Here is a 12,054-nt window from a genome sequence, read left to right as displayed (position 1 = left end):
GCATTTGTTTCTGTCATCTTATCTAACGCAAATGTATGATGATGTAGTTTATGTTTAAGAACACTAGGTGGTGCTATATGAAAAGCTCTGCTGCAGCGTTAAACAAGGCTGATGGCTTTCATAAAGTACATTTTTAAAGCTTTGCATTCTTCAGGTAAATCAAGCATTTATGACTTACCCAGAGTTCTTAGTAGCACAAACTGCATTCCTAAAGCAAACGGTCGTTCTTGCTCTTCTACTGACCTACAAAAGAAAATTAATTTATTGTTTTCTTTAATACCATCTGCTACTAATTGCATGAATTGTCACATAAATAAATGATGATACACTACCATTTAAAAGTTTGGCATCAGTTAGATTATTTTTTTTAAAATTTAACTATTTTTAAATAAATGCTGTTAAAAAAAAATAAAAAAAGCTTTCTATGCATCAAATAAGCCTGAAAAAAAAAGTATCACAGTTTGCACAAAAATATTAAGCTGCTGTTGTCTACAATGGAAATGAGATGTTTCTTTAGCAGCAAATCATCATTTTAGACATTGAAGACTCGGGGAATGGCTGCTGAAAATTCAGCTTTGCTAGCAAAGGAATACATTACATTTTAAAATATATTACAATAGAAAACAGCTATTTTAATTTTTAATAATGTTTCAAAATATTCATAACTATCAAATAAGTGCAGCCTTGCTGAGCATAAGGGACCTTTTTCAAAAATGAAGTCATACTTATCCCAAATGTGCTAAACCTGCACTAATGATTAATGTTTTAAATAAAAAAAAATTCCCCTTTAAAGTCATCATAAAAGATCAGAAACTTCAGTTACTGTTTCCTACCTGAGAGTGACGATAATGGCAGAGGGCTGTGCACAAGCTGTGATCAGCGTAACGATGAAGAGGAAGATGAGGAAGGGGATGAGCGTGTTGCAGGTGCGATCACACTTCCCTGACACAGCGAATCCGTTCTCATTCAGATAGGTCTTCACTATGACCAGCTGCAGCTGGCTGCCTTGGCCGCCGGCGGGTGGAGTGATGACCTGCCTGCTCTGCACACACGCACAGTCTGTGTAGTTTCTGATCTGCATTAAAAAAAATACACAGGGACATTACCACAGATATTCAAAAAGTTAAAAGACATTGTTGCGATGCAATTCTGTGATTACGAAAAATATTCATATTAAATTACATTCATTCATTTAACTCTAAACTAATAATAATACTAATACATTTGAGTAATAATTGTAAACATTGTAAACAAACCTTTAAAAAATATAATAATAGTTTTATAATAAATGTATAATTAATAATAAGAATCAGGGATGCAAAGTGTATGCTCTGACCCAAAAGTGACAAGACATGCTGACACCAACTAGCTTTCTCATCTGCTTTTTTTTCTAGAGTAAAATGGACACTGTCAGTGACCCGGTTCGATAGGCAAAGATAATGAGATGATGAGATGTTTACATGTAAATAGATGTAGCTTTAAGATTGAGATTTAATATCAGTGTTTAGCATTGGGTAGGTCTTGATTTGAAATGATCTGTGCTGTTCGAAATATTTGGAGCATCTTCAGAATGACATGCAGTGTGACTCACCCCGGTGCTGTCATTGCCCACAGTGCTGCATCCTGCCAGGCAGGGGTTGAAATATGTGATGCCATCTGAGCCACAAACAGGAGCATACTCATTGATCCGACAGCCACAATTCACATTACAGCCTCCCGTCAGGTTTCTGTGGGTCAGAGTGAGGGTCGGCCTGAAGAAAAAACACAGAGGGCAAACAGTTTGAGAATAAAATGCATCGCATCAGCTGCTGTAGGCAATATTTGGAATATTTGAAATGCATTAAACATGACCTGACATATAACACTTTCGGAGAAATCACACTTGTCTGTGTGACAGGCTCTGTATTTATGCATTGGCTAATGTGAGAAGCCAATAAGAAAAGAGCTATTAGCCAGTAACAAAATTCATGAATGCATATATATATATATATATATATATATATATACATATATATATAAATAATGAGAAAAAAAACAAACATTACTGGGCCATATATACTTGCAAACACACAGACATATTTAATTTATTTATTTAGAATGTATTTAATTAGTATACAAATAAATGTATAGTGAATTATATTGAATTTAATTAATTTAAAATTTGTAAATATTTATTTTTAGCTCTTTAATGTTCAGCCAACAAGCAATGATCATTTAAATCTCGGATGTTTATAATCCTTCTAATACTTAATGCTGAATAAATGAGAGTGGCTCATAAAAATAATCTAAAAATATATTTTAAGATATATTAAAAATAATATTAGGGGATTGAACATGTTGGCTAATATATTGATCGGCTTCATTTTTGTAGAAGATTTTGGCCATTAGTTTATCAATACCTAGAATTGTTACTAGACTCTTTTATATAAGAGGTTTATGACATGTTATGTATAAAAGCAGCTCCAAAATGAATATCAACTATATGATCTCAGACTTTTAGACTGCCATCTATGGACTATGTTTAAACAGCAACCACTGTAAGTAGTACAGAACAGTACACTAAGATTTATTGATTAATTGTCATTTGACTATATAAAAACTAAAATGACTTTCAAAGCAAATCTTTTCAAATCTCCCGGAGAGGATAAAAGAGTAAGAAGAAAACCGGCAGACAGTAAAATAAATGAAAAGACATTGTATAAACAGTTATTTTAATGCCGTGGGAATGGCAGGCAAATTCAAACAGAGCTCTTTCCCACATAAAACACAGAGCAATCAGCACCAGCTCTGGTTGACTTTACATTATCCTCTCTGATCTGCAGCAGAATTAGGGGATGAATCACGGCATAACAGCCAACAAGACGGACGGAAACAGCAGCAATCGGAATCCAGTCTTTAAACACTGAATGAGACAGACCCCTCTGCTACAAAACTATACACCATAACAGTCCGTTCTCATTCTTCTAGGACATTAAGGGATAACATGGTGCATTGCTTCCATAGAAGAAAGAAGGTCATACAGGTTTGTAATGACATGAGTAAATAATGACAGAATTGAACTGGTGGACAAACTGTTCCTTTAAGCTTCAGTCAACAGAAGCAGTTTTCTCATCAAGGTCACCCGAGCTGAAACAGCTGTGGTTAGGAAATGAATAAATAATAAATAAGAGCTTCTAAATGTGCATGTGTCTCCTGTAACCATAAAAGAATACTGTTATAGTACATACAGGATGAGAGAGGCTAACCTTGAGAAATACAGAAACAGTTCGGACGGATGTCAAATGTAAGCGTTGTATTTCTACATCTGTGTCTGACAGGGGAGCTCTGTCTGTTAAAAGGGCCTCACACTTTAATGTCATGTCTTCCACAAACATGCAGTCTCGCTGGTCAAGGCTGTGCAAACTGCAGACTTCAGCACAAGAAACCTTGTAGAGAAGCATTGTATGGTGGACGAAAGGACTTCACAGAGCGGGAATGTCAAACACATGGCTCTTAAGCCAAATAGAGTATGTGAAAGAGCCCAAACCAGAATTAAGTACACTAAGATTGACTGATGTACAATCTTAACATACTTAATCTTAGGGCTTAATATGGTTAAAGTTACCCAGCCAAAAGCAGAGCATGGTTACTCATTTCACATGAATATACAATTTTAAAGCCTGATTTGTGCATTAATTGTGCATGCTCAATAGGTACAGAAACATTTAAGAAGGACAAAGTAGAGCTGCAAGCAAACAACCACAAAATCAATCACATATGTCTTTTCAGACCATACGTACAGACATATGTAAGGGGGCATTGAAATGCAGCATGACGCAAGAAACAGTCCTTCCACCTGCTGTTCAACATATGCTTCTTATGTCGTTCGTAGTATTTTAGTGTTTATACAACCCCAGTATAACTGAAACCTCAAAACATAAATAGGACACCCAAATCACATCAGTTCTTACACTGAAAGGTTTTAATGCCTTGTAATTCACTTACCCTGTGGTATAAGGGATATTGATCCCGCCCAGGTTTATACTCTCACAGCCCACGATGAAGAGCGTGGAGAAGCACAGAAGAGACACCCCGCTGCAGATCATGGCCAGCTTGGCGGACTCACGAGCTCCAAGCTTGAGTTTCTTAATGATGTAGCCACCTAGTACAATGCCCACCCCTGCACTGGGCACGATAATGACACCTAAAAGAAACAAAGGATCAGAGATCTGTAGAGCCAGTATTACAAAATCTAACATTAAAAAGTATATAAATCACTCGTTTTTCTAAAGAAACACTGTCCAATAGCCACACCAGCAGGTAAAGTTACAGCGATAGTCGTCTCCTCTGAGCCCATTGAGTTTTAACAGACTCCCAAAGTGTAAGTTTGGTGGGGGGTAATTAAGAATGAATGGGGAAAATCACGTGAAAGGAGGCAATGCCTCCATCGTGATATTAATAGATATGATTGGCTATGATCAGTTGTGATTGGTTCATTCGTTAAATGCCGCCTCTTGTGTTCGTGCAACATTCTGCGTTCGTGAAACAGTTTGAATGAACAATATAAGGACATTAATGTGAAGACTAATTTTAAAAAATAAGTAAACAACTCACACATTTGGGCTGCATTCATGCTGCGAGCCTAAGTGCTCAATTATGATTTGTTCTCAGATCCGATTTTTTAGTAAAGCTGTTTAAATTGTTGTTTTAAATGTGGATTATCATATCAGATTTCCAGTGTGAACAGATCATGGTTTTGAACTGACCCGCATGCACAAAAGAACGATATGAAAACGTGGATTTGGCAACACTTGCACAGAGCGTCATAATACAGAAGTAAACACGGAGGATATAAAGTAAGCGATTATGAGTTTATTTATAGTGTGATCTGCTGCAGATGCCAGCGAAATTATGCACAGGCAATATGAAAAAATAAAGACAACTGACAAAAAAGAAAGCAGAGTTTTGAAACTTTTATGAGCGCTCATATTTTGCTTGTAGAGTTGTCACTGTAATACACACGAGTTCTGACACATCTCACTTCCACTGATTATCTTTCGCTACTGTCTTCATAAGTTTGGGTGTGTAAAATCGATGAAGTGTCTCCCGTCAGCGGGGAATTATAACGAATGTCGATCTAGAGTGACGTAAAAGCTGCATGAAATCTGTCACGACCGTTTACACTGCAGTCGCATTGCGAAACATCTGACATGGATCGGATTTAGTACCACATATTGATCTGAGTCACGTGAGCAAAAAAAAAAAAGAAAAAAAAACCAACCCCATTTCAGATTTGGCCCACATTTGCCTGTGTGTGTGTGTGTGTGTGTGTGTGTGTATGATAGATAGATAGATAGATAAATAGATAGATAGTAAACAAAAATGTAATTCTACAAAATTATAGAAGAAAAATGTGACAATGCAGCTTAAGGAAGGGAATGTCCACATATCTCTATGGGTGGAAGTTAACACAAAGGCCTGAAGAAATGTGAACATCCTGAACATAGATCATAGGACCATCATGAAAAAGAAAAACATCTGTTCATGTCACAACTGTTTGGCTGTAGATTTTAGAGTCTAAAGACTGAAGCAAAAAGAAGAAAAATAGTAAAAAATTACCAAGGACAAATGTTTATGTAGTGATCAAGTGACTAAGAACCACAGATAGACATCAGAAGCTAGAAGAATAACAGTGAGCAGGGACAGAAATGTGCATGAGACAGAGCAGTGTGGCACACGTGCTGGCATCACAGCTTGGGCTTTGAAAGTCAAAGCTGACTGCTGGCAGTCCGAGGTCACTGTAAATCCATTGGGTGGGGAAGGCAAGCACATGGCTGCTTTCAGCATTGTCAAGAGTGAGTGCTTTGTAAAAACAAATTTATAACACGTAAGAAAAGCTGGGTAGAAAACAAATATCACTCTCTAATAAGTAACACAATAATCTCATAACACAATCTAAACACAGAAATCAAATTCAACATCAGTCCCTTTTTGATTCAGTCATGGTAACCTCTTTTAAGGATTTTTATTTTTTTGCCAGCTTTAGCTAGTTTACCAAGGAGGTCTACTGTATATCCATTAGCATTCTCATTCATCTCAATGACAGTTGTGTGGTTGGTGCAATATACTATTCTACTGCAAAATGTATCCATTTTATTGGCTGAGACAGCGCTTTTAAGTGTACTTTATTCAGCAGTCCTTGAGTAGAAATGAGAGAATAGTCAATTAATCGTTTTTAGCAATTATTTCCATGATGAAAAACATTTACATATTTTATATGATGTAAAACCTACATCTTTTTGAACATCACATGACATATAATAAAATTAAATTGAAATTGAAATGACATTCCTTTACACTTATAAGCATATATATATATATACACGCACGCACGCACGCGCACGCACGCGCACACACACACACACACACACACACACACACACACACACACACACACACACACACACACACACACACACACACACACACACACACACACACACACACACACACACACACACAGGTGCCTCCTTAGTTTACTGCAATAATAAATGGTAGAAATCTACTATTTAGCATAATCAGATATTAGCTATATATGTTCCTTAGCTAACAATGCTACTAGCTCAGAATTGTGTTAACTGACAAAATTAAGGCACTGGTAAAAAACAACAACAAAAATTTTTTTTTATGAGCTTCTTGGAAAAAAGCATATCAGAATACACATCTAATTTTGAATGATCGTCAATTGAGATCTAATCTGATCTACTATCGGGGGCTATCTGGACCATGTTAACCAGACAAACGTTGACCACTTGTGCTAAACCAGCAAGGCTGTCTCCTTAGCCAGCCTACTTCACCAGTTAGACTAGTATGGGATTAGATCTCTGCCACAATTCTGCACGCGAAATAAAATATTGTGAGTTTTGTGGAGAAAATGTTTGTCTCGCTAAAAATAGAGTATTTTGAGCACATGAAATCAATTTTGCATTTAAAAAAGGTTTTTGGATTTGCGCAGACCTTGTCTTGTGCACGTGCAACGTTTCACTAGCTTGCTCACCTGATGCCTGCCCTCAGGGTTCTCTATGCTGACAGCTTGCTTGCTCAACCCAATGTTACAATATGCCATAATTCCATCCAATCAGAGACTAGGCTGCTAAAAGAGGAAAAATACAGTGCATGCATAATTATTATGTTAAATTGATATTCTGATTATATATTTTTCCAAGCATATTTTACCAGTTCCAAACAACGTCAATCTTAATAACTACTATTAAACTTGTATTTAATCACTTATAAACGATATATGATTGTTCATGAACACTGGAAGTGAAACACGCCTTATATTCAGGTGTGCATAGTTATTAAGCAGGTTATCTTCTACAGATAAAATCTTGAGATGGACTAAAAATGCACTCCCAAAATTTACTGCCAGATTCTGGAAGATAAATTCTTCAAACAGTGGTACAAAAGGTGATGCTAGTCCTTCAAGAGTCACTATCAACTTATGTGTCTATAAAGATTATGCATATATAAAAAAAATAAGTCTTTGAGTATTTTAATACACTACATTATGTGATTCTTATTAAGTAGGGGTCATTTTAAGGATTCTACACTTAACCTTAGTCTCTGAGAACCTGACATTGTGTACTTCTGGAGACTCCAGGTAAGTTGTAGTTCTGGAAAATGGCTAAATGACTAAATGGTTCCTGGTGATTTACCCTCCTTAATTCACAATTATTTTGCAGTTCACATGCATCCTTTCTTCTCCAAATGTTTTTGACTGAACCTGCTGACTCACTGAGCATTTTGCTGTCCTATGGTTATGCATTAACTTTGCCATGTCTAGTATTGCATTAGTTTTGAATATTTCTCATAGGTATTTAATACTTTTAGACTTTCAGTAATTTTTCACTTTAAGCCTTCATGAATTATTATATATAAATTATAAATTATTAAATACAAGATTAATAGTAGTTATTAAGATTTATGTTGTTTGGAATTGGTAAAATGTGCTTGGAAAAAAATATGATCAGAATATCAACTTGCATAATAATTATGCATGCACTGAATTTTTCCTCTTCTGTTGTCATGGTAATGGAAGGAATGCTGTGATTGGTTGTCAAGGCAGCCAATCGTAATTTAGCAGCCTCGTCTCTGATTGGTTGGAATTATGACATGTTGAAACACTGGGTTGTGTTGAGCAAGAGAGCCGTTGGCATTTAGAGAGCACTAAGGGTGGGCATCAGGTGAGCAAGCTAGTGAAACATTGCACATGCAAAAGAGAAGATTTGCACGTATCCAAAAACTTATTTTAAATGCAAAATAGATTTTTGTGTAGTCAAAATACTTTCTTCTTTGCAAGACAAACATTTTCTCCACAAAACGTGTGTGTGCTAACAGTCCCTTTCACGCGCAGAATTGTGGCAGAGATCTAATCCCATAGACTAGCACCAAACTAGCATAAACTAGCCAGGAAATCCATGGCAGTCAACTTCAAGCTGATTACACCTAACTTCATTACACTCCATCAAATGCTCACACACCCACACGTGGATAAACACACATACCCTTCCAACCTGACAAGGTGGTAAGAATGCCTGTTCGTGAGACAGCCACCGCTGTGTGAAGCCAACACAGTGTTCCTCTGGGCTATATTTAGCCAGAAGTGCGTCAGGAACACCTCCCTGTCATGAAAGGAGAAGGAGAAACAAGCACTTTTCACACAAACTCTCAGTGTGTCTAGAAGGAGAGTAGAGAAAGTCTCCTTGAGAGGATGTCCTGGGAGATTTGGCCCCGGCTGCATGCACAGCTGGCAGAGAGCTGCATGTGTGTTGAGGAGGAGGGCAGTGTAGGACATACAACGATTCCTGTAGGCCACAAGCTGTAGCAATGCAGGGTGTTAATGACCACAGCCCACTGACAGATCTTTCTCGCACACCCTCTCTTTCTCTCTCTCTCTCTCTCTCTCTCTCTTTCGCTGTCATTAGTGCTGTCTGAAGTCACATGGACTTGAAGACACAGTGAGATGCATGGGAATAAAAAAAGTCAAGAAATCCACAAAGAAACACTTTGTTATCAAGCCTCTGTTTCGCTGTTATTAAAACAGACAGTTCTAACTCTTGAGGGGTCATATGATGCAATTTCAAGTTTCCCTTTCTCTTTGGAGTGTTACAAGCTGTTCGTGCATAGATAAGATCCCTAAAATTCCAAAGACTAAAGTCTCAAACCCAAAGAGATATTCTTTAAAATAGTTCAGACTCCTCCATGCCCCCCTAAAATGCTTCGTTTAAACATGCCTGCATGTCTACGACATGTGGGAAGATTTGCATAACACCCCACAAATGTTCATGCAAAAAAAGGAGGAGTAACTTTGATTCTAGTTGTAGTATTGTTGCTGCCGCTGTTGCCATGTCATGGAGACACTGTGTGTTTCATTGTGAAAGTGAAACAACTACAGTCATGGCCAAAAGTTTTGAGAATTACATAAATATTAGTTTTCAAAAAGTTTGCTGCTAAACTGCTTTTAGATCTTTGTTTCAGTTGTTTCTGTGATGTACTGAAATATAATTACAAGGACTTCATACGTTTCAAAGGCTTTTATCGACAATTACATGACATTTATGCAAAGAGTCAGTATTTGCAGTGTTGGCCCTTCTTTTTCAGGACCTCTGCAATTCGACTGGGCATGCTCTCAATCAACTTCTGGGCCAAATCCTGACTGATAGCAACCCATTCTTTCATAAACACTTCTTGGAGTTTGTCAGAATTAGTGGGTTTTTGTTTGTCCACCCGCCTCTTGAGGATTGACCACAAGTTCTCAATGGGATTAAGATCTGGGGAGTTTCCAGGCCATGGACCCAAAATTTCAACATTCTGGTCCCCGAGCCACTTAGTTATCACTTTTGCCTTATGGCACGGTGCTCCATCGTGCTGGAAAATGCATTGTTCTTCACCAAACTGTTGTTGGATTGTTGGATTGTTGGAAGAAGTTGCTGTTGGAGGGTGTTTTGGTACCATTCTTTATTCATGGCTGTGTTTTTGGGCAGAATTGTGAGTGAGCCCACTCCCTTCGAGGAGAAGCAACCCCACACATGAATGGTGTCAGGATGCTTTCCTGTTGGCATGACACAGGACTGATGGTAGCGCTCACCTTTTCTTCTCTGGACAAGCCTTTTTCCAGATGCCCCAAACAATCGGAAAGGGGCTTCATCGGAGAATATGACTTTGCCCCAGTCCTCAGCAGTCCATTCACTATACTTTCTGCAGAAGATCAATCTGTCCCTGATGTTTTTTTGGAGAGAAGTGGCTTCTTTGCTGCCCTTCTTGACACCAGGCCATCTTCCAAAAGTCTTGGCCTCACTGTGCGTGCAGATGCGCTCACACCTGCCTGCTGCCATTCCTGAGCAAGCTGGTGGCACTCCGATCTCGCAGCTGAATCCTCTTTAGGAGACGATCCTGGCGCTTGCTGGACTTTCTTGGACGCCCTGAAGCCTTCTTTACAAGAATTGAACCTCTTTCCTTGAAGTTCTTGATGATCCTATAAATTGTTGATTTAGGTGCAATCTTAGTAGCCACAATATCCTTGCCTGTGAAGCCATTTTTATCCAATGATTTCAAGCATCACCCTCCTTTTAACATCTCAAGTCTGCCATTCTAACCCAATCAGACTGACATAAGTATCTCCAGCCTTGTGCTCGTCAACATTCTCACCTGAGTTAACAAGACGATTACTGAAATGATCTCAGCAGCTCCTTTAATGACAGCAATGAAATGCAGTGGAAAGGATTAAGTTAATTTTCATGGCAAAGAAGGACTATGCAATTCATCTGATCACTCTTCATAACATTCTGGAGTATATGCAAATTGCTATTATAAAAACTTAAGCAGCAACTTTTCCAATTTCCAATATTTATGTAATTCTCAGAACTTTTGGCCACTACTGTACTGTCCAAATGAGGGCAAGAGTAGAAAGTGCGCATTTAACGGAGGACTGTTTCCTGACCCTACAATGCCTGGTGTTCTGACTCACAGCCTGTAAGTACGTTTTTATATTTAAAGTCACATGCTTTAGGCATTCTGCCAATCATAACACACTGGATAGCTGGCCAATCAGAGCACACCTCGCTTTACAGAACGATGAGCTTTGTAAAATTCTACACATTTTAGAAAGGCGGGGCATTGAGGAGCAACAATAATGTACATTATGTGGAAAATAATGTGTTTTTTTAACCTTAAAACCACATGAACACACTGCATTACACCATATAATGTTCTTTTTAGCATTGCAAATGACAACTTTAATTATGATTAAATGAGTCTCGTTTAATGGCACTATAAAATACAGACACACACCTGTGATGCACATTCTACAATACTTGGTTACTTAGCACATGCAAATGACTTACACTTAGACAAATGTTATTTGGCCAAACAATTTTTTTTTCTTTTTCTAAAGGTTAATATTAATTAAATAAATAAAGTAAAATAAAATGGTAATAATAATTTAAAAGTTATTCAAAGTTAATTCAAAAGATTTGCTTTGGTCCTCACCCTACCATAGTGTGACCCCTTAAATATATATAAAATAATAATAATAATAATAATAATAATACAACCCGAATTCCGGAAAAGTTGGGACGTTTTTTAAATTTTAATAAAATGAAAACTAAAGGAATTTCAAATCACATGAGCCAATATTTTATTCACAATAGAACATAGATAACGTAGCAAATGTTTAAACTGAGAAATTTTACACTTTTATCCACTTAATTAGCTCATTTAAAATTTAATGCCTGCTACAGGTCTCAAAAAAGTTGGCACGGGGGCAACAAATGGCTAAAAAAGCAAGCAGTTTTGAAAAGATTCAGCTGGGAGAACATCTAGTGATTAATTAAGTTAATTGATATCAGGTCTGTAACATGATTAGCTATAAAAGCTTTGTCTTAGAGAAGCAGAGTCTCTCAGAAGTAAAGATGGGCAGAGGCTCTCCAATCTGTGAAAGACTGCGTATAAAAATTGTGGAAAACTTTAAAAACAATGTTCCTCAACGTCAAATTGCAAAGGCTTTGCAAATCT

The 12,054-nt window shown here is 37.4% G+C and overlaps 1 protein-coding gene across 1 annotated transcript in view; it reads right to left on the bottom strand.

Moving 5' to 3' along the window:
* The window catches only part of LOC132116054 (solute carrier organic anion transporter family member 5A1), a 55,879-nt gene that overhangs the window by 2,063 nt on the left and 41,762 nt on the right, over positions 1–12,054 (bottom strand). Inside the window, exons 5-8 of the mRNA XM_059524617.1 lie at positions 3,985–4,183; positions 1,592–1,751; positions 834–1,075; positions 179–243 (exon numbers count right to left, since the gene is read on the bottom strand). Coding sequence (XP_059380600.1) covers positions 179–243; positions 834–1,075; positions 1,592–1,751; positions 3,985–4,183 — 666 coding nt within the window. The remainder of the gene's footprint in view (positions 1–178; positions 244–833; positions 1,076–1,591; positions 1,752–3,984; positions 4,184–12,054) is intronic.

The sequence above is a fragment of the Carassius carassius genome, chromosome 35 (genome assembly GCF_963082965.1).
Source record: "Carassius carassius chromosome 35, fCarCar2.1, whole genome shotgun sequence".
NCBI classification, from domain to species: Eukaryota; Metazoa; Chordata; class Actinopteri; order Cypriniformes; family Cyprinidae; genus Carassius; species Carassius carassius.
This window is presented reverse-complemented; position numbering and strand designations above follow the sequence as displayed.